General features: G+C 33.3%; 1 protein-coding gene across 2 annotated transcripts; it reads left to right on the forward strand.

Moving 5' to 3' along the window:
* The first annotated feature begins 1,046 nt into the window (after positions 1 to 1,046).
* On the forward strand, positions 1,047 to 23,731 carry LOC149477359 (uncharacterized). Of its 2 annotated transcripts, none has more exons than XM_089710889.1 (9): positions 1,047 to 1,070; positions 18,641 to 18,843; positions 19,553 to 19,673; positions 19,921 to 20,033; positions 20,318 to 20,450; positions 20,708 to 20,870; positions 21,936 to 22,104; positions 22,689 to 22,814; positions 23,102 to 23,731. In XM_089710889.1, the coding sequence occupies exons 1-9, from the start codon at positions 1,048 to 1,050 to the stop codon at positions 23,629 to 23,631; spliced, it is 1,581 nt and encodes a 526-aa protein (XP_089567015.1). In that variant the 5' UTR covers position 1,047; the 3' UTR covers positions 23,632 to 23,731. The 2 variants fall into 2 exon arrangements, with proteins under 2 accessions (XP_089567015.1, XP_089567016.1); XM_089710890.1 differs by lacking the exon at positions 1,047 to 1,070 and adding an exon at positions 4,633 to 4,890.
* Positions 23,732 to 23,817: the final 86 nt, after the last annotated feature.

Below are 23,817 nucleotides of genomic sequence, written 5' to 3' on the forward strand. Positions count from 1 at the left end.
GTTTAGTTTTAAAAATAAATCAAAGATGGCACTAGCCAGAGCGTTCGAATAGAGTATTGAGATATTTTGAGAAAACCCGATGGAAAACCCTATTTTTGAATTAAATAACTTCTTATTTTTCACAAAATATTATGCTGATCATGAAACTATGTTCGCTTCGATAATAAAGCTGCACTGATAGTGTCACGTGATAATGCATTGATAAAAATTTATTAATAACTAGTGGTCCGCCCTGGCTTCGCCCGTGGTACATATTTCGCAATTAAAGGTAGCCTATGTCCTTTCTCGGGTATCAAAATATCTCCATACCAAATTTCATGCAAATTGGTTCAGTAGTTTGGGTGTGATTGAGTAACAGACAGACAGACAGAGTTACTTTCGCATTTATAATATTAGTATGGATAAAGGGCCAAACACAGTACCCTGAAGTATCCCACGAGCTAAATCAATGTATTGAAAAACCCCCTAATTCTACGACTTCCTACTGAATTTAGTTAGAGAAGGAAGGCGTCAAATTAACGATACATCAGTACGAAACAGCAATCAGATATTAATTGCGGTCGTAAACCTACCAACGTAACTGAAAATGAAAAACTAAGAACGGTTTATTTTCTTTTAGAAAGACACAGTGCGTTAACTAATCTTTATCATTGGCTTATTCTCCGTGCATTCAAAGACCGTTCTTATTTTACAAATTATCCGTTGTCCACCCCGACTGTCATGCTTTGATCAGGCTTTGACCATTATAGAGACAGGATTATTATTTATTATATTCTCTGGACTTTCCGGTTTATGTCCTGCGTAATTATTTCGCACTATCAATTGGTTTCGGATACTTTCGTGGGACTTTATTAATTTTTTTGGGTCAACCGGGGATCGAACGTTGATACAATTACTTACAAGTGTATATCAATTAGTGATAGTGATCTAATTTCGTTCTAGTCTTATTAACCCATTATTAATTATTAGGTTATGCAACACTGCAACAGCGTATAGCGTTTCCTACTAGGAAGGAATTATAATTGCCGCGCAAATACTAAACCACTAATGACTAAGCTGACCTGCATACAGTAAGTAGAGTTTAACCTGCACTGCGCTAAGCTGTTTAGGTTTCAACTTTTAACCTATTCCTGCGTGCCTAAGGTATTATTCTGATAGCTATTAAGTGTATACTTCGATAATACAAGACTGAATTCTAGAATTCTAGAATGGAAGACGAGTAGGCAATAATCGAAGTTTCCGAAAACGCAGATTCTTGAAATAGGTAACTTTTTTGTGTCTGAAAAACCTTGGCATCATTGAAAACAGCATACGATTCAGCATGCAAAGTGCATACGTATTATCACGTATTATGAAGTAAGTAGTAGGTACCTAAGTAAGTACTATAATTATTTGTGTCAAATAAATTCGACAAAATAAGTAAATATTTGGAGATTTTGCTTAGCTTTGCTTTACCGACGATGTTATTGCTCTTTTTTTTAATTATATATTCTTCATGTAAAATTTTACGACACTTGTCTATAAGACTGCGTGAAATTCCCTGAATTATTTTAAACTTTTTCGTTTGTAGGTACCAAGTTTGTACCAACCGAAACGTATTACGATTGACAATTTAGGTCACATAGTGGATGAAGACTTTGAAGTACTATCGCACACAGATTATGTTAAGTAGGTATATTGTGTGGTTTTGTATCAACAAAATATTGCTTCAATTTAATGGTAGGTATTGGATTACACAAAGATGGGGACAGTCGCGCGCGTAATGTATTAATTGTATTTTTATAAGAAAACTTCTAAATTTATATAAAATTGAACAAGATAAGGCCATTGATTTGTATCCATATTATTGCACTTTGTGTATTATTGTGAGCATCAAATTAAAGTGTTTAATTTGGGCCAAAATATTTGATGATAGACGAAAAGAAATGCCTGTTTGCCGAAAGCACTACACGTAAACAGCTTGAAATTCATGAAGATTTTTATAAGGTGGCACCTTCATCGTCTTAATTATGTATCAGAATTACCTACATTAGCCTTTTTAAAAGCATTTTATATTGTTGTAACGTAATAAATGATGACCTTTCATACGGACAAAATTTTAATTGGACATGTTATTTAAAAATACCGCCGTACGTGAAAATATTGTTTACTTCTCTATCGTTTAGGTGCTAATTATTTCATGAGAAAAAAATTCAGCCAATTACAGTCCGCTATTAACAATTAACATTGTTACTGGCCGATGCAGATGCAACATTTTATCTTCTTCACTTATATATTAAAAAAAATACTTATCAACATTTGGTCAATTCATATCACTTTAAATTTCACCTTGTCACTCAAAAAATTCTCGATAGAGCGCATTCCACTGCATGAAGTCTGATCAAGTAGGTATAGGTATGCAAATCTGCGTTTAAAAACAATAATAAATGACTATTATGATTATTTAATACTACCGTGGCAGTGGGAACTCTTACCTACGGGAAGGCAATGCGTTCCTATTCATTTATATAATACTTACTAGCTTTCCGCCCGCGGCTTCGCCCGCGTTTTTAAAGAAAAACCCGTTCCCGTAGGATTTCCGGGATAAAACCTATCCTATGTCCTTTCTCGGGTATCAAAATATGTCTATACCAAATTTCATGCAAATTGGTTCAGTAGTTCAGGCGTGATTGAGTAACAGACAGACAGACAGAGTTACTTTCGCATTTATAATATTAGTATGGATTATGTATATGTATGACAGCAATTAAAATAATTGTTAAATTTGTTTTTGTTTTGCGCCCTCCATTAAGGTATGTGTAGAAATGTCACCCCATTCGTTTTTACAAGTTTTTTATTGTCTGTAATTAGGCAATATTATGGAGTGCAAACAAGACACGTTACGTGATACAATGGTATAAACTATCCAAGCAATGTGTCGTCCATAAATTTGTTTAACGGTTCATGCATCAGTAATGATCGAGAGATGTATTTTATTTATAATATTAAATTAATATATAGACCACATATCACGTTCACTGCGGCACCTAAAATGCCCAACTTACCGTTGTTGCGGCATGTCTTCCATACTTCACATCGGCAAGTTCACCACTGTGCTTCATGAGCCATTTTTATCACATCGCACCTTCTGACTTTGAAGGTTAATAATTTCATGAAATTTCAAGATATTTCAAAATTTTTTTTTCAGATAATAGAGTCTAGTATATACCGCATAAATAGCTTTTAGTTTGACCCAATAGTTTAAAAGATATGAGGGAAAATGTAAACCCCTGATTTTGTGAAAAATTATTTGCCATCCCGCACTGCGTTGATACGGCATGTTTACAGTAATAGCGATGGGAAACACTGTAGAATAAAACATCGATATCGATATAAATCAATTTTGTATATTTCAGTCTGTTTGTTAACAGATAACGAGATTTGTTTGAATTTGTTCAGTAACTTTTGTTTTAATGTTTTATATTATTTTCACAACTGTCATCACATTTTTGCATATATTCTACGAAATAAAAGAAAGTAAAAAAACTAAAGCCTCTAAGGTATCATTGTCATTTAAAAAAACTCAAAAGAAAAGTGCTTCGGACCTGGTGCATCACGACTGACACGCGGCGCGCTCGCAGTACAGTGCGGCATGAGGTGCTTGTCCATGGCAAAATATTTGACATGCCGCACACAAAAGAAACGGTTTCTTTTCTATGCGTTGTGTCCAATATTTTGCCATACGACTTTTAAACGAAATGGAGTCCTACTTCAAACTGTGATCACAAAAATATATTTGTCTCTTTTCTAGTCATTGATTAACATATAAAAAACCTCGCCGCACCACGGTGAAAACTGCGATTTTGGGCGCCGCACTGTGGTGTAGTCGCTGATGGCCCGATACTGGACATGCCGCAGTGAACGTGATAGACTTGCATTGAATATGATAAACAGCAAGGTAGGTACATTGAAACAAAACCATGTTACTTATTAATACCTACTGAAAAGTTCCTACTTGTAGTTTTGCTCACGACTCACGAGTGAAACTGCGAGGCACAGCTAGTTTGCAAATTTTTCAAATCGAACCAGTAAGATCCTGAGATTAGCGCGTTCAAACAAACAAACTCTTGAGCTTTATAATATTAGTATGTACGTATAGATCACAGGTATAGATAATACCACAATAATGCGTAGGTCCTAAAAATCCTGGAGATCGAAATCGACTTTCTCATTATGATGACATTCATCCATAGGTAGGTACCTACATCAATATATCACGATGATAAATAAATATCTAATTACCTTACCTGTGTTACCTTACCCTTTCTTCTGTATAACGTACAGCGTTATGAAATAGTCTTTTATGAAGTTTTCCTATAATAGAGTTTTGTGGAAAGGCAAGATTTAGGGTCACAAAAAAATTTCTCAAAATAGCTGTAACTAATAATCAAAGTAATATCGTCAATAGAATAAGTTTACAGTACCTAATTCATTCCTAAATTGCGTATTTCTGTAGAGCCTGCAAGATTAACGAAATTTCAAATTATTCATCCCGTATTACTTCGTCAGCTTGCAATGACCCTTAAAACTTGTAAAGAGGTCCTTGGCCGCTGACGTCATTCATGAAAAAGTGAACCCGATATTAAAATAAATATCGAAAATGCAAGTTTCGGCCGGACTGTCCGCTCGTGCGGCAGAATGGTCTTATTAGGTTAATCCTAGCCGCAGAATTGTATAGCTTTGGCCGCAACACGTTGTCAGCCATATTTAATATTTTTAATTATTTAAATTAAAACTGTTTGGAGTGGTGCTGTGTTTTAAGGTGTGAATGCATTATTTTTTTTAAAGTGCTGTGCACACAAAATGTTTTGAAAATGTTCTAGTGTTATTTGTGCGAAAATAAAATAAAAGGTTAGCAATGGATAATAATTTAATATTATTTTTAATCAATTAAACAATCGATTTACATTAAATAAATAACAAATATTTAAAAATTAATATACTTATCCTCTATAGCATTAAAAGCCAAATTATGTTTTTGTCTTGTTTGATTGATCATATAGAAATCAAGAGAATTATTTTTTAAGGAAATTATTTAACAATTAAGCCTAAACATGATATAATTTGTGAAATGAATAGAATGGGAATATGTAAAGAAATGGAAATTTTAATGATTAAACCTAAGTAACAACCTACTTACTTAATTTACAGCATATTATGCTCTATATAATTTTATAGAAAGTGTTATGGAAGTTTACTTATCATTTTACATATTTTACACATTAATAAATTATTATTTTTGTAACAGCTGCAGCGATGATCAGAATTAAATTAATAAAGTAACTGTGCGCGTAATTTATTAGGGAATTGGATGAATATTTAATTATTTTATAACTGAGACAAAAATTTGTCAGAATAGGTATTGATTAGGATAACATTGTGTTCGAAAAGTTCGAAATTAAATTACTTTATTATAATACTAGCTGTGCCCCGCGGTTTAACCCGCATTGCTCCGCTCTTGTTGGTCTTAGCGAGATGATATATGTATAGCCTATACTCTATAGCCTTCCTCGATAAATGGGCTATCTAACACCGAATGAATTTTTTAAATCGGACCAATAGTTCCTGAGATTATTAAACAAACAAACTCTTCAGCTCTTTAATATTAGTATAGATAGACAAAGGAATGATTTCTATTCTGCCTAACTATATCAAATTGTCTGTTGAGTTGCATACACTCGTATAAATTAGGCCACATTGTAAGTCTAGTCCAATATTACTTGCTCTGTGGTCTCTAGTCTTGTGTATGGAATCAGACAAGAAGCTTATATCTAATCACAGAACAGTATCTTTACTGTTCTGTGTATCTAATCACTAATACACTGGAGATTGCACTATGACCATTAACTTGTCACAAGAAAATATAACCTTGAATGACGTCAGTGTTGTTTTTTGTCTCTTTCTGTGGGTGACCACACTGGTTTGTACATATTCAGGATTTTTCGAAATAAAAAAAACTAAAAATCATGGTCTATAAATAATAACGACATATATTTTTAACAGTATTTATATTATAATATAACTGGTCAACTTACATGAATAATTATCATCTTTATAGGTACATACCATTTTAATTGGTAGAGAATGATAGTTTTAAATAACGCTTGATAACTTTTGATCTCATACTACGATTTTTTAATTAAAATGAGTGCTACATACATTAAAACATCGTTTTGGTTACTCAAGCTTCAGTCTAAAACTTTTCAATATTCCAAAGGGAGAGTTGCATCGCTAGTGTTGATGTGTGGTAACGATATTACAGTTCTCAGAAATTCGTATGTCTTTCAGGTACTTACGGTTACTAATGGTTTCATGGTGGTTAATTATAATATAATTAAAATTACTTTATCCACAGTTGAGACGCAGTAACAAGAATGTGGTAAATAAAAAGGTATAGCACTTTTCAAAAGGTATTTTTTTTGGACCGTAATCCTCAGGCTTAAAATGCAATCTGCATATTCTGGCATGTTGATAAATTTTACCCTTGATAGGCACTATGGACAGCCATTTATTTCTTTTTATTTCATTTTTGGAAAGCTGAAATCAGTAAAACAAAAAAAATTCTGTAAGTTAAAAGAACTATTAATTTCTATGTTAAAGAAGAACAAACATAAAACCACATGTGAGTGCAATATCGATGTCGTGCGTTGTTTCATTACTAGTATAAAAATCTTTGAAATGGTGTTCTAAATGTTCATCATAATTTTGTTAACTATTACAATATTTTCTCTTCGCTATCCGTAAAAACTCGTCATCATGGATACCTTACTTGTTATATTGGTTTATTGAAAAATGATGAAATTATTAGGAAAAGAAGATAGATAGAAGATATTTAGCATGATTGATTACTAAAATGATGATAAAATTGACGATTTTTGCCATGAAAATGATTCTAAATAGGTAAATGCATGAGTATTGAGGAATATTGTAAATAGCGTAAATTTACACTTGCCTGTGAAATTTTATGCCAGAATTTGGTGTCCAAAAACTTCTGCAATTTTTCACAATGCAATACATTATTTATATTCGGAAAATATTTATTAAATACGCAACAATATTAACTTAAATATTCGAAGCGACGCAATTTTTTTGACACTTATGCCATATTGTCAAAGTGAGAGTTGCTACAATTTTATTATGGTAACTACCCATAATCAGGGAGTATCGCTTTTTAATAATTGGTTCAGATACTTATTTTATTTAGCATAAATAATAATTGTCTCATCCAACAATGCTTCTGAATGACGTTGTTGGCAATTTATCAACAAACTCATGTACAAAAACTAACCTTTTGCACAGAATATTACAGCATACATAGTAGCCTTGGGAAAACTTCGTATTAACAGTGGCAATACCAAGTTAGGTGTGAAAGTGATAAAACACAACAATTTTCTTGTTACACGTCAAATGTTCATACCGAAATCTCCAGTGTATAAGATATAAGCTTCTTGGAATCAGATGACTATCTGAATGTAACGATCATAAGTCAAAACTATTATTCAATAATTACTATGTTAATAAAAATTGTACACACATAGATTACAGATAAATAACACATAGGTACGTGATTATATGAAATATCAATCTAACGAAATATCGTTTCGAGAGTGGGTATAACGCAAAATTACTACCTACTTAATCTAAATCGATAAAAAATATCGACTCAATTTTAATATTTTATGTTTTTGATCAAACAGAATCCTCGAAAATATCATCTAGTTTTATATATTTTATTTTTTAGATTTGGCCTTGAATATTACACGTAGGTATCATCTAATAGAAGATTGGCAATTTTGCTTTATTCCCACTCTTAAAAAGAGTTTCACTGAATATTTAAAAATAGTAATCTACAAGTAAAGACCTCTACAGACCCTAAACACATAGAAAGTACTTATAGCAAAGCCAAAAAAATACAAATTAAAATCATTGTTGTTACTCTACATCGAGCTCTACAAAATCTTTGGAATTTCACTCTCATCTTTTAAAGTGAAACTTTTATTACATCGTCTCAAACTTTTTGGTCTGTGTAGCGCATGTCGCATGACGGTCGAACCGTACGATAATTATCGTACAAATACGATAATTTTGTGCCAGTTTCACTTTTACCGTGGTTTCATAAAACCACACAACTTTTTTTTTCGGTTTAAGAGTTTAATTGTAAAAAGATTCAAAATTAATAATCGCAAACTAATCTAACTAAGTATATCATTGGCAATTGACAATTAACAGGATCCTTAATTCAACCAGAAGGAACACAGGTCGTTCACCTCAACCGTAATTTGTAAGTTCAATACCCATACTTGGGATAAATTAAGAAGACGCGAAAACGCATATTTATTTGGCTGCACGGCCCGGATGTAGGTACCATGACATTTTAGAACTATATAACATTAATATTTATTATCTAGTTATCTCATATCTGTATTTAAATAAAATGCCTCCTTTTAACCGATGTTCCCAAAGGAGGAGTGATGGAAGCTCTATATTCGGTTGTATTTTTTTTATTTTTCGATTGGTCTCTTATTAGAATCTGGATTTGTACTTCCTTGCGTCAACGACCTTTTTTTTATAAAATAAATTGTTTAAACTGCATTCAGAATTCAGATCAACTAAAAATTCGTTTATGCGTAAAATTACGGCACTTATCTCTTTAATTATTAATTATTTGATGACAGTCCGATTCTTAGCGGATGTTCGCGCGCTTTTTTATTTTCTCCTTTTTTATTAAGACCTTTTATAATAATCATAAACCGGTTCTTTAAACCGTGCCGTGCCGTCCGTGCCGTGCAGCCAAATAAATATGCGTTTTCGCGTCTTCTTAATTTATCCCAAGTATGGGTATTGAACTTACAAATTACGGTTGAGGTGAACGACCTGTGTTACTTCTGGTTGAATTAAGGATCCTGTTAATTGTCAATTGCCAATGATAGGTAATGATATTATAGCTTTTTCATATTCTCGGTTATTGAATATATATAAAATGTGTCATTTTGCATATTTAATCGAGCTGCATGCATTCAAAACAGATAATAATATATTGAAGCTATATAATGCGTGAAGTAAAAACACTTAAGTATTTCACATTCGGAATAATTATCTATACTTATAATAAATCTGTAGAGTGGCCAATTCTGTAGGTACATGAAATATATTTAAAAAAAAACTATGAAGGGGTGATAAGGGATCGCTACTGATGCCAAAAATGCAATCAGTAAAATTTTTGTCTGTCTGTCTGTCTGTCTGTCTGTCTGTCTGTCTGTCTGTATATTCGTTATAGAAACAAAAACTACACGACGGATTTTAACGAAATTTGGCACAATTATTCTTCATACTCCTGGGCAGGTTATAGTAAAAGAATCATGTAAATCGGTGTAGAAACACCAAAGTTATACATGAAATACGCTATAAGTCATCGCGCGTGAATTACATGCCATAAGGATTATTTTTGTGTATCAGTTGCCGCGTTCGACGCGCTTCGCGGCGGGAGCTATAAAAAGGCGGCGGGTCCGCACCCGTTTCGCGTTGTCACGGCATCACGTGTGAACGGCTGAACCGATTTCGATAATTCTTTTCTATTATATTCCTTGAAGTACGAGGATGGTTCTTATGTAGAGAAAACGTAAATATGTACCACGGGCGAAGCCGGGGCGGACCACTAGTAGATAATAATTTTCCAGATTCCTTGTAAGTACCTAGCAAAATCATAGGGTAATAAAGAAGCAAAAATTGTGCGAATTATGAAAATAAAATATGAAATATTAATCGTATGTTATAAATACCATTTTCTATAAAGTTGTCCACGTATCTTTTATAATAACAACTGCCGAACCCATGTTGTTGAAACTTTTTCGGATGTAGTTAGTAGTTACATAGGACCAGTTTAAATAATCTTTATTGCGAGTTAATAAAATAAAACTAGTGAAGTTTAGATGCAATTTATTTATTTGGCCCAATCAAAAATAGCCATGTAGATTCTTTAGAAAAAAATACTTACCTACATACATACAGTACATCTGTTTATAAATTACGGAGTTCTGACCATGTTCTGACGCCTAAGGTAGGTAACGAACATAAAAACTAAAAAGACATAACAACATAGAAAACAACACCTTTTTATAAGTCGATTAAATATAGTGCAAATTAATTTTACCTGACTTTTACAGCGTTTGTGACAGTTTATAAACATCTATATTTTCATCAAAACCATTTAGGTAAGACGTGGTGGATGTTTTTACGGAGGAACACACCTACAGACAAAAACACGTAAATGTCAAATTTTATTGCATTTTCTATTTTATTTTTGTTGGTGGACTTTTTGCCAATGTCTACTTTAAATTTGTTTTCTCAATAAAATGTTCTTGAACTTTTTGTCATCTTCTTCTCTTAATCAATGACTCCACCTAATTGTGACTCTATTTAGTACCTATGTAATTATACTAAGCGCTGAGAAGTCGATGTCAACATATAGATATCTTAAAAAAATTGAAACATTTTATGACTGACTGTAAGTACATGTACATGATATAAAAAATACGTCGCTGATTGAGATGTCACGCAACTTGATAACTTAATTATGGAGTGTCGATAAAACTTAATAAATTTTCAATTATAATCGATTGTTAAAATAATAATCGATAGACTCCGAAATTGAAGAAAAATGGGAATCTATATATAGGTATATATTATGTATAAAACTCAAAGGTGACTGATATAGTGATCTATCAACGCACAGCCCAAACCACTGGACGTATCGAGCTGAAATTTGGCATGCAGGTAGATGTCAAAACGTAGGCGTTCCCTTAAGAAAGGATTTTAGAAAATTCATCCCGCAAGGGGATCAAAAAGGGGGTGAAAGTTTGTACCATGAAAATTTATCTTTTCCACGCAGGCGAAGCTGTGGGCAACAGATAATGAGTAAATTACAAACAAGTTTTTTTTTAAGAAATTGTAAAAGCTTTTGATTTGATGATTAGGTACAGTTTACATTTGGTTTGTGTCTGTGTATATTATTATGATCATTTCTATCTTCTAGACGCGCCCCGTGCTTACACCCGCTTGGCTCCGCTCCTGTTGATCTTAGCTTAGTGTGATGATATAAAGCCTTCTTCGATAAATGGGCTATCTAACACCGAAATATTTTTTCAAATCGGACCAGTAGTTCCTTAGATTAGCGCGTTCAAACAAACAAACTCTTCAGCTTTGCAATATTACCTAGTTTAGATATTTTTTCCCATAGTTGAAGTATTTACTGTCAAATTAAATAAATAAACAACCATAAAATTGCATAAAAATTAAAACATTGTATGCAAGGAATCTTAATTGTCGAAAGAAACGAAAACAACTACAGTAGCACCTCTATAAGTCGAATATCAAGGGAGACGCCAAAAAATTCGAGTTATAGAGTTTTCAACTTATGGAGGATTTCGACTTAGGCGGATTTTGATTCGACATAAGGAGTTTGAGGTTTATTCTTATCAATTTTGAGTTACAGAGGTAAAATAAATTAAAATTCAACTTGCAGAGGTCACAAACATGTTTTTATTTATTATAAATCAACATTATTTCAAATCATTTTAAAATAAAAAATATGGCATTAAAAAAGTCAGTATTTTTTTTGCTTTAGATAATTTGGTTGTTCTCTAGCATTTTATAATCTATAAAGAGCAGAAAATTCTTCTTTTTCAAAGATACTGGTTTGCTTTATAAAATTTCGTAAGGTATTCAATACGGTTCTTGCCTCTTTGATGGAAACCCATGGAGCGCATGTACTATTCACGTCTTCTATGTCATCTTAATCATTAGTATCGGTTTTCTGAGCTACTGAATCGATAATTTCGTCATCAGATACTTAACGCAAACACGTGTTTCGTGAGTCATAAATTAATTATCGTATACTCCTAAAATGTTTTCTAAGAAACAATAGTGTACTGGTTGTAAAATAAAACGTTGCTATGTTCGAGATACAGAGGTCAAATTTGATTTTTCGAGTTATAGAATGAAAATATGTACCAAAATGGCTTGGAGGGACTCGGTGATTATTTCGACTAACAGAGGGACAAAATTTCAAGTAATAGAGGTTTTCGGGTTTGAAGGGAAGGGAACAAGACATTTTTTCGAGATTTGGAGGTTTTTGACTTATCGAGGTTCGACTTAACGAGGTGCTACTGTATTAACTACCGAGGTAGCTTATCTGATAGGCAATGCAATTTATAAGCTAATTGGGTTTGATGATTAATATCCTTGATAATCATTTCATATGTTTTTTCCATTTTTAGTTCATGGGAATAAAAACAATATCTAGGTAATAGCACGTATTATGTTTTCATTAAAAGTTTTTATCATTTATTATTTACCATAATAATCTATAGCATACAAGAGGTCCGCCCCGGCTTCGCCCGTGGTACATATTTCGCAATAAAAGGTAGCCTATGTCCTTTCTCGGATAACAAAATATCTCCATACCAAATTTCATGCAAATTGGTTCAGTAGTTTAGGCGTGATTGAGTAACAGACAGACAGACAGAGTTACTTTCGCATTTATAATATTAGTATGAATTGGATTGAAAATAGTTCTTCGGAGTTCAATTGTCTGCATTCATGTTGTCGCATGATTCGAAAAATATCGACCTCTATTTTAATTGTCACTTAGAGCAATTGATGCTAAATACAATCCAAATAAAAGATTTAATATAAATCAGATTCATCAGAAGTCAGAACATAGGTAAGTTGATAGGTAGATATACCTATGTAGGCAGGTACATATTATGTTGTTACGGTATGTACCTATAATGTATGTGCCGCTTTATGTTGGTACAAAGTTTTTAGGACCTTAATTTTTGAAGTGAAACTTCTTTAGGCGCGTTGAGAGTAAAATTTCAAGGTCGCGTCCTGGAAATACAATCACGTCATGGAGTAAGGCGACGATTTTGGTATCTTTGAATCAAAGAAGTTTCACTTCTGACATGTGTGTTCGGCACACACGATCTTTCTTATTTTATCTGAAAAGCGATTCCATATAATTTTCAGTCGGCAGACACATTTCCTATTGACAAGTATATCTACTTCCATGTATTGGCTATCTTAGTTTATTCAAATGAATTCTAACACGCAGCAGCAGCATCTTTAGTGGTAAACACGAGTGGGTGTGTATAACTGAGTGCAGCCAACGAGACGCCGCCAATTACTAACATTTAAAATGGCGGACGGAATTTTAACGGTTCTAAGTATCGAATGTGCAATTAAATTGCATTAGGAGCTACTCAGATGGAAACCGATGGATTCGCACGAATGCAAGTTTCAAATATGGCGTGGAAAATAAGAATTGTTTATTTTTAAATTTTTAATACATAAATAAATAAATAAATCTCTATATTTGCATAATGTGTGTACAAAGATAACAAATTACCTACATTATAGGTCGAATCAACACATTAACCATAAATGGCGAACAAATTATATTATCAGCTCCGCAACATTATTTTATATAAAAAGTACATTATTTCTTTGTCACATCATAAAAGGTACACATTATATTATATATTCATTCGTCAAAATTAAACATTCAATGTCACAAATTTAAATAATCCGATACAAGAAATTTTTATTATTTAGCCACTCTATATGAGTTTTGTCTTAAAAGGACCGATATTTAACATTTTTATAGTTTCCGGAAGTTTATTAAATATACGAATACACATAGCATGACAATTTTTGGTATATAAAGTGGTCTTGGGTGTTTTATTATAAACAAGTCGATTTGGATGACGGCTGTATATGTGTTAAAAAGATATTTATGTCTTTTTACAAAAATACAAATTTCGTAAATTTTGTTTACATTTATGGTGATTTGGAGCAATAATAATTCACTATGATCTCCGACTTTCCAAACTTCTTGTTTATTGCAATTTTCATTTTTTTATAGCACTTATCTGCACATTTTTATACTTGTAATCTAATCGCCGAAATAGGCTATTTTGTTTTTCTTTCAAGCAAAAGCTTGATGATATGTACGACTTCCGACCCTAACTTGGCCACCATGCTGATTAATAACGGCGAAATTTGTGTCTACGGGAAGGTCTTCGATTGTATTTATTAGGCTTCATTATTTGGTAAATCAATTACAGGGTCTTTGAGGTTTCTAATAAGAGTTTGATAAAATGAAATAAGTAACTAAATCTACCTACTTTGTTACCATTCCCTTATTTATAATAACGATCTTGTATTATACATTGTCCTTGGTCAATTAGCCCAATTTAATTTTATGTTAGACCTAACGCGTGTCAGGCGTCATCTTCAGATCTTGGCAATTTAGATAGTAATTTAATAATTTAAGATACGGTTAACATACATTGTAATTGATAAACTTTATGTACATATACAATGGTATTTTATAATTTATATTTGGTAACCTTTATTTATAAAAATAAGAGCACCAAACTACTGTATTGTTTTACGATAAGATTATCACACTTATGGAGCTTCAGGATAACCTTTCCGCTTTTGAATAATCGTCTTTAACTTTAAAGAAGTCATTTGTTCTTTAATCTCATTAGTTAAATAAAAACATACTGTTAATTTACGATATTTTGTTTATTGTTTGTTTATTTCGAGCACAACATGTAGAGCTATTTTAAAATAAATGTACAGTAGTAACGCCTTACAAATTTGTATTTTGACTATCTAATTAGGTGTATTGAAATGATTTGTTTTTATCGTTCCCTTAACACGTTCACTGCGGCACCTAAAATGCCAAACTTACCGTTGTTGCGGCATGTCTTCAATACTTCACATCGGCAAGTTCACCACTGTGCGTCATGAGCCATTTTTATCACATCGCACCTACTGACTTTGAAGGTTAATAATTTCATGAAATTTCAAGATATTTCAAAATTTTTTTTTTCGGATAATAGTATATATAGTCTTGTATATACCGCATAAATAGCTTTTAGTTTGACTCAATAGTTTAAAAGATATGAGGGAAAATGTAAACCCCTGATTTTGTGAAAAATTATTTGCCATCCCGCACTGCGTTGATACGGCATGTTTACAGTAATAGCGATGGGAAACACTGTAAAATAAAACATCGATATCGATATAAATCAATTGTGTCTGTTTGTTAACAGATAACGAGATCGTCGATACAAAAAAAAAACACATATAAAACAAGGTACTTGATAGAGTACTATCAGGAAATTGTTCAGTAACTTTTGTTTTAATTTGTTCAGTAACTTTTGTTTTAATGTTTTATATTATTTTCACAACTGTCATCACATTTTTGCATTTATGCTACAAAATAAAAGAAAGTAAAAAAACTAAAGCCTCTAAGGTATCATTGTCATTTAAAAATTTGATAACGACGCGTGCGGTCCTGGTACATCACTATGCGAGATTGACACGCGGCGCGCTCGCAGTACAGTGCGGCATGAGGTGCTTGTCCATGGCAAAATATTTGACATGCCGCACACAAAAGAAACGGTTTCTTTTCTATGCGTGTGTCCAATATTTTGCCATACGATTTTTAAACGAAATTGAGTCCTACTTCAAACTGTGATCACAAAAATATATTTGTCTCTTTTCTAGTCATTGATTAACATATAAAAAACCTCGCCGCACCACGGTGAAAACTGCGATTTTGGGCGCCGCACTGTGGTGTAGTCGCTGATGGCCCGATACTGGACATGCCGCAGTGAACGTGTTAATTGAAGTTAGGCTCTAATAAAAATACCAATATTTTTTGCCGGATTTGTGCATAGCTGCACCCAAATTCCGATATAGGTAGTACAGCAGACTCTACTTGTTTTCTTACAAGTGCTAAAATTATTTCATTGCTTATTATAGTAAATTAACCTTTTCTAATATAAAGAAGCGAACATTTTGTTATTTTCCATACCTTGATTAAAAGAATAAATACTAACATTTTCATTTATAAACGTAGGGACGATCAGACGACTATAATATCGAAAGGCGCCGCAAGAAAACCCGGCTCTCGTCATTGCCATCTATGGCGACTGCTAAATTTGTCCCTGCTGTTCTCAAGTTTTTGTGCCGCCCATAGCGCCTTTTTTAATTGCTCGCATATTTGCATATAACAACTTCGACAAACCTATAGTAGAAAATACAATGCCGTAGTACCCATTTAATAATATATTTTAAATACTTTGTTTTGCCACCGCCGCGCCGCGGCCGCAGCCGGCGCGGGCGTGCGTGGCGCGGCCGTTAGACACCTTTAGCTGATAATAATTGTAAAGTAAATAAGTATATACGTATAATTACACGTAATTAAACTGTCTTTTATCGTTGACACAACATTGTAACGCACTTCGCTATTGTATATCACGCAAAGGCATTAATATGAGCATCTATCCATACTAATATTATAAATGCGAAAGTAACTCTGTCTGTCTGTCTGTTACTCAATCACGCCTAAACTACTGAACCAATTTTCATGAAATTTGGTATGGAGATATTTTGATACCCGAGAAAGGACATAGGCTACTTTTTATCCCGGGAAAATGACGCAATCCCGGAAATTCCATTGGAACGGGAACTATGCGGGTTTTCTTTGACTGCGCGGGCGAAGCCGCGGGCGGAAAGCTAATCTATACTAATATTATAAAGCTGAAGAGTTTGTTTGTTTGTTTGTTTGTTTGAACGCACTAATCTCGGGAACTACTGGTCCGATTTGAAAAATTCTTTCGGTGTTAGATAGCCCATTTATCGAGGAAGGTTATAGGCTATATTTCATCACGCTACGGGCAATAGGAGTGGAGCCACGGGGGTGAAACCGCGCGGAGCAGCTAGTATAGTATATAAAACAAAGTCGCTTTCTCTGTCCCTATGTCCCTATGTATGCTTAAATCTTTAAAACTACGCAACGCATTTTGATGCGGTTTTTTTAAATAGATAGAGTGATTCAAGAGGAAGGTTTAGTATATAATTTATTATGTTCTAGACAAAGCGGGCGAAGCCGCGGGCGGAAAGCTAGTAGACTATAGTTCTAATTACCTACGGATCGTAGACTGATTGTGCAATGTACAATAATAGAAAATAAAATCAAATGAGAAACTAGGGAATAAATCAACGAGTGGGTCGTGCCTGCATTACATATCAGGCTTTCACGATGTTTTTCAAGCATTATTCAAAGTAATTACCTTCGGCTGCGGTACTCGTCAAAGAAATGCGTTATAATTTCTTGTAAACAACATCACCTGTCGTTTTGATGCCGAATAAACATATTTCTTTCTGTTTCAACCTAATTAGTAATCAGTCTTGATATATTGAGCCATGTAAGATAGTTTTTATACGGGTCAATATTGCTTACTAATCTATTTATATTATACTAGTATAGTGGTCCGCCCCGGCTTCGCCCGTGGTACATATTTCACAATAAAAGGTAGCCTATGTCCTTTCTCGGGTATCAAAATATCTCCATACCAAATTTCATGCAAATTGGTTCAGTAGTTTAGGCATGATTGAGTAACAGACAGACAGACAGAGTTACTTTTGCATTTATAATATTAGTAAGGATTTATGAAATAAAAAGATCACATAACTCTGAGTTAATTTATCTAGAAGATATTAGTGGTAATAACATTAGATCATAAGGGTAATAATAACGAATAGAGAATGTTTCAGATATTACTATTTAATATTATAACGATTTGAAAGTATACATACTATATGCAAGAATATATATTTTATTCATAGTTAATTTACACATATTTCGCACGCATAATAAATGCAGTCACGGAGGCATAGCTACGCGTGAATATGCGTGAATTAATTTGTATTTAAAAACGAATTACATTATTTGCTAATAAATGCCTACTGGGTAGGGGCGGCTCGTTTGTAACATGTTTCTATACAACATTAACCGTATAAAAAGCGAAGAGTTCATAACAGCAACTTATACATTGTTTTCTGTTTATTTGCCTTGCGTTGGGGCACCTGATTGTCCTGCCGCAAATGTAATTAATTCAATTAATTAAATAAATGACAAAGTAACTTGGGCATGTTTTATGTATACCGTAAGTTAAAGGGCAAAACAATAAGCGGCCTTTACAAATGCAAGGTGCATAATATGTAATGGATTCACAAAACTTGAGCAGTATAAAAAAGTCAAATCTGTTTTCCTAATTAAAAAGATGTATTGACAAATCGCAAATAGCGCTACCGTCCGGCTCCAATTGTTTATCAAACCATCCATAAACCCATTTTATTTTTTAGGAGAAATAAGATAACAAACACATGTATAAAAGAATTATGTATTAAGTTTCAATATACTTAGGTTTACGTACATGCAATTCAACAACATAAAACATGAATATGATAGTACATAATATAATGTATGACAGAGATTTTGCAGAAAAGCTTATTTTGTACGGAAAAGCTAAACAAAGCTGAGACAATGCTAAAAAAAATAAAAATATATATACATATAATCACGTAAATTAAGAATGGGAGTTAACCTAACATTAAAAAGCGTAGCATAATGAACTTTTACGATAATCGATCGAAATTCTAAACGTTTAGCACTCAAGTAAAATTCCATTAACATCATGTGCTTTCACGTCAAAAATATTATATTAAAAATCCTTTTCAGCGACCAAAACATGAAGCTACCCCGAATCTTCGAAAGCCACGGCTCCGTACTAACCAAGCCCACCCATGTGGCCATGTACCACGATCGCTACACTGCTGGGGAGACCACTGGAGGGCTCAGCGTGCTGTTCACTGTGTTATGCATAATAGACCTGTTTGGCGTCTTCCCGGTGGTCGCTTTGCCGAAGAGCATCATCTCTTGTGGTGAATATGTTTTGGTAGCATAGATGTAACTGGTAAATATAACTTGCCTACATCATGTTAAATAAAGGAGATGAGGATTTTTTAAAGAATGAATTGAAGGCTATTAAATAAAGAAAAGCAAGATATTTTAGCATCATCGACGTCTTTCTATAAACTATTTATGTACATATTTTAATTTGTGGTAATTAATAACTATTGCATAAAATGGTACTTAGGTAAGATATTGAAAAACAAAGATCTGTGACTTCAGAGAGAACAAAATTAATTTGTGATAATATAGTAGGTACCTACTATACTATATATACTTACTAGGCACTTATATAATGTTTTAGAGTAGATATCAGCCGCTATAATGCGTACCCACTACCCATTGATGCTATTTGGTTATGCGCAATTTGATATTAGAAACGTTAGAAACCACATTCTCACGAGAAAGATAGCATTTCAGTAGATACATACTGTAATTGTAGCATGCTAATACAAGAACTATGCAAACAAAGTATAATTATTATCGTCAATTGTCCATTGAAAGGATTTATAATGGTGCAATTTTTAGGTAGAGTCGTCAGTCGGTCATATAGATAATCTGACTAATAATAATTGCTTATATCCATAGACCATAGTACCCGCATGTACTTTAGATAATTATTATATTATTTCACCAATTTTATATGTATTTAAAGCATTTAATTTTATTTTATATTAATAGGACTGTACGGAATACCGTTAGTATTCGCGGTAGTTGCTCTACAACTATATACCGCAGTTTTGCTCGGCAGGAGCTGGATTCTCGCCCATGACATCGCCCCAAATATTAGAGAAAAACGTCGGTGAGAAATATAATTACTTTTTTACTAAAAATTAAACCTAGATAATAAATATGAACCGTGTTAAAAAATATTTTCAAGTAAAAAAACGCATAGAAAAATACGCAAACTTTGTCAATCTTGTAATTTATCGATAGATGGCGTCTTTTGAGATATATGAGGCAAATATTTATTTACTAATCTGTTATATTAGTACGTATTATATGTTTCAGTTTATGTGTAATTCCTACATTTTACTATTATATTACAGGTTTCCTTACGCAGCAGTGGCAGAGCTAGCTTTTGGGAAAACCTCTCGCAGTATTGTTACATTTCTAATTGACGCAACCGTGTTCAGCGCTGGCGTCCCCAATTTTATATTTGGTACCAATTATCAGATAGTACCTTAGTAGTTTTTTTGTGAATATTAATTTTGTATAAGATCCTCTTTACACAATGAAGAGTTAAAAATACACTTTACTGATTTTAATCCTACCGTAACGTTAATAGTATAAGTATATAATATCAGAACAGGCATTTGAAATTTTGAAATACTGTTTCATAACTCAAACTTTTCAGCTTTATAATATTAGTATAGATTTGTCACAAGACAAGATCTTCCAAAATAAACAGTCTACTTTTACGTATTAACCAATATTTATTTACAGCATCGCAAAGTATGCAATTATTTTGGTGGAAGATAACGGATGGTGACGTCAGAATCACGTACTGCGTGTGGATGGTCGTCATTGGTCTACTGCTGTGTCCTGTCATGTGGCTTGGATCACCGAAGGATATGAAGTTAGTCCCTATTTAGAATCAATATAAATATAACCTGAAAAAATCATCCATTTTTAAAACCCCTAAATTATTATTGATAACAATTAAATTATCGACCAAACTTAAACTCGTGGACACTTAAAATTGATTCCATTCGGTCATGATATTTGAGTAAAATTAAAAGTGTTCTCTACAGCCTATAGTAGGTATATCTATTTCAATTTTATATGTACATATTTTTAAGGATTTAAATATGACCTCATGAACATAATTTTCAGACCAATAGCAGTTGCATCCGTGTTCATAGTGACCACAGTGGCTGTATCCACATGGACGTGCATCATCACGGACGACACGTCTCCCCCCGCGTCGGGAGACGTGTTGGAGTACCGTCCCAGTACCAGGGACTTCCTTGTGGCGTATGGGATCATGGTTTATCAGGTATGAGACGTGTAAGTTAGGAAATCTATATATGTATATCTATAATATAAAAATGAATCGCAAAATGTGTTGGTAAGCGCATAACTCGAGAACGGCTGAACCGATTTCGATAATTCTTTTTTTATTATATTCCTTGAAGTACGAGGATGGTTCTTATGTAGAGAAAACGTAAATATGTACCACGGGCGAAGCCGGGGCGGACCGCTAGTATATATATATAAATGAAACCCGTTTTCCTTGGTCACGGCATCACGCGTGAACGGGTGGACCGATTTCGATAATTCTTTTTTATTATATTCCTTAAAGTACGAGGATGGTTCTTATGGAGAGAAAACGTAAATATATGCCACGGGCGAAGCCGGGGCGGACCGCTAGTAAGAAATAAATACAGTATGAATGATTTGGTTGGGATTTGTGAATTTTAAATTTAATTTTTAGTGCGTTACTAACGCCATCTAGTTTATGATAAAGAGAACTAACTTTCGATTTTTATTTCGTGGCTTTGCACTAAAACATAATATCAAACTATGTAAAGTATGTTGATTGTTGTGTTCCATATTATATGTATGTACATATGTTGTAACCTATCTGATATTTACGTCATAATTTTCATCTCTTATTCATATATGAATGGCAGTTTAAATATATGTACAAAGAAGAAATGGCTTAATGCTTTAACAATATTTTTGTATATTAAGATCCTTAAAAAAATCGCATCACAGTTGTCAGCCTACACCTTGAACTATTCATTTCACGGTGCATTTACTTCAACATAGAGCAACATAGAGCAAAAGCATTCTTTCGTGATCTTTTTGTGTGAACGAAAACTCGTATTCAGTGTTGTACAGTATTTAGAACATTGCATAGAATCTTTTCGAACATATAATACTCAATACTGTTTACACTAAAAGAATTTGACATAGTCGGGTTAGAATGACCATTCGCTCGTTTTATCCAATGCACCTTAAGATAACATATAGAATTCTGTAAATTGCTGTAACTACCTTTATATAAAAAAAAAAAAAAACAATATAAATTTTCCAAATATACTTTATTTTCCAACAGTTCGACATCCACCCCATGCTGCTAACCCTGCAAGTGGACATGAAGGACAGTCGCCGCATCCACACGGCCGTGCTCGGCGGCTTCGCGGTCACCGGCGCCATGTTCACTGTGACGTCATTCCTTGCTGCTAATAGATATGGGAATAATGTCGAGAATAATATATTGCAGGGTGAGTTACCTAGGATAGTATTTTATTTATTTATTTATTTGATTTGCCAACATGATTGATGTTGGCAAATGTTGTATACAGTGCAGATTTTTTTTTTATCAAAACCAATATTATGATTCAACAAATAGGTAAACTATATTACGTTCTGAAATGTTCGTAAGGGTAGATATAAACTGATATAAACCAACCATTGATAAACCAGAGCATTTTCTGGAGCATTTCTATGTAATGTATCATGATCGTTGCTCTGTTGGGTGTAGGTACTGCTCACAGTAAAATTTGTTGTTACCCGCAATTTATTTTACTTAATTAAATATTATGCAATACGCTCGTATTGTGTAGTGTGTCGTCCGTCGTCGTTTATAAATCAAGTTACAGTAAGTAAATAAATACCGAGCATCGGGTTTGAAAAATGGTACTTACGTTAAATTAAAAAAAACGAATTCTCCATGTTTCATTATACTATTAAATGGTGTTTATCAAGCATCCTTATATTATTATTACGATTAATAAAATGTCTAGTAAAGGTGACTAGGTTCTTCATTGCACATTTTGCTAAAGCTACGTTTTATCAATTTTTACAGGCATGCCACCCTCAATAACTCTATACATAGTGGCATTACTGGTAACCCTGCAGCTCTGCCTCTCCAGTGCGGTCGGTAACTCCGCGCTATTCCAGCATATTGAAGACTTACTGAAAATACCTAGAGGTCTGGATTGAGTCAATTTTAGTCATTATTTAATTGAATTCAATTAATTACAAAGTGCGACAAAATGTATATATAGCTCTAGTTTATAACGTCCATGCAATATTTTTCATCGAATTTATTAAAATAAATCTACAGTTTATCTATTATGTATGATTAGCTTAAATTATGTGACTTGTGGCTATTGAATTATGTATACCCAAGTAAAAAATCCATATCGAATCGTAAAACCTTTTAAACGTATAGAACAGAGAACAAGTTTCAATAAATACAATATTTTCTATTTTCAGAGTTCTGCTTACGACGCTGCCTAATCCGCTCCAGTATTATAGCATTAGCAGTATTCCTCGGTGAATCGGTGCCGAGATTCGACCTCGTTATGGGGTTAATAGGCTCAACGCTTACCGGCCCATTAATGTTCATATTCCCGCCGTTATTTTTCTTAAGACTCTGCTACAAAAAGTCACTTTTGACAAAAAGCGATATGTTGCCAGATGAAAAAATAATGCTCATAGACAACAACGGATTTGGGAATCATAACGAGCTGTCAAAACCGCCCCGCTTATGCGAGTCTATTAGCACAAGATATCACACATTCAAAACGACTTTGAAACGAATGGGTACAGAGGAAATGGACGAATATAATGTAAAATGGTATGATATTGTTCTGGCTGTAATTGTTATGCTGTTAGGTATTCTAGCGACTTTATTAGCCACGTATTCAAGTTGGTCAGACGCTATAATGTCAGCGACATTTACGACGCCATGTTTGATCAACGCAACGGCCGCTGCACGAAGCTTTATAGAAAGAACTTCATAAATGTGATCTTATTTTAAGGAAATGATTCTCAACAATTTATAGCTAATCGAAGCAATAAATTTAATATTATAATTGTAAATAAAACTTGTTTTAACGAAAATGGTTTTTATTCAACAAAACAACAACAATAAAAGTCAGTCCTTAAATATTTCCTTATTATATTATGACAGAAACAAGCATAAAAAT

The sequence above is a fragment of the Colias philodice genome, chromosome 25 (genome assembly GCF_061535455.1).
Source record: "Colias philodice isolate Cphi_HAF_F1 chromosome 25, ilColPhil1 Martin Lab GWU primary, whole genome shotgun sequence".
Lineage (NCBI taxonomy): Eukaryota > Metazoa > Arthropoda > Insecta > Lepidoptera > Pieridae > Colias > Colias philodice.

Excerpts from the sequence above, each read along its gene's own strand:
- LOC149477359 (XM_089710889.1), top strand. The coding sequence starts at position 1,048 with ATGACTAAGCTGACCTGCATACA. Across the intron at positions 20,451-20,707 it reads GGATCACCGAAGGATATGAA|ACCAATAGCAGTTGCATCCG; the intron begins GTTAGTCCCTAT and ends CATAATTTTCAG. Across the intron at positions 22,105-22,688 it reads CGAGAATAATATATTGCAGG|GCATGCCACCCTCAATAACT; the intron begins GTGAGTTACCTA and ends CAATTTTTACAG.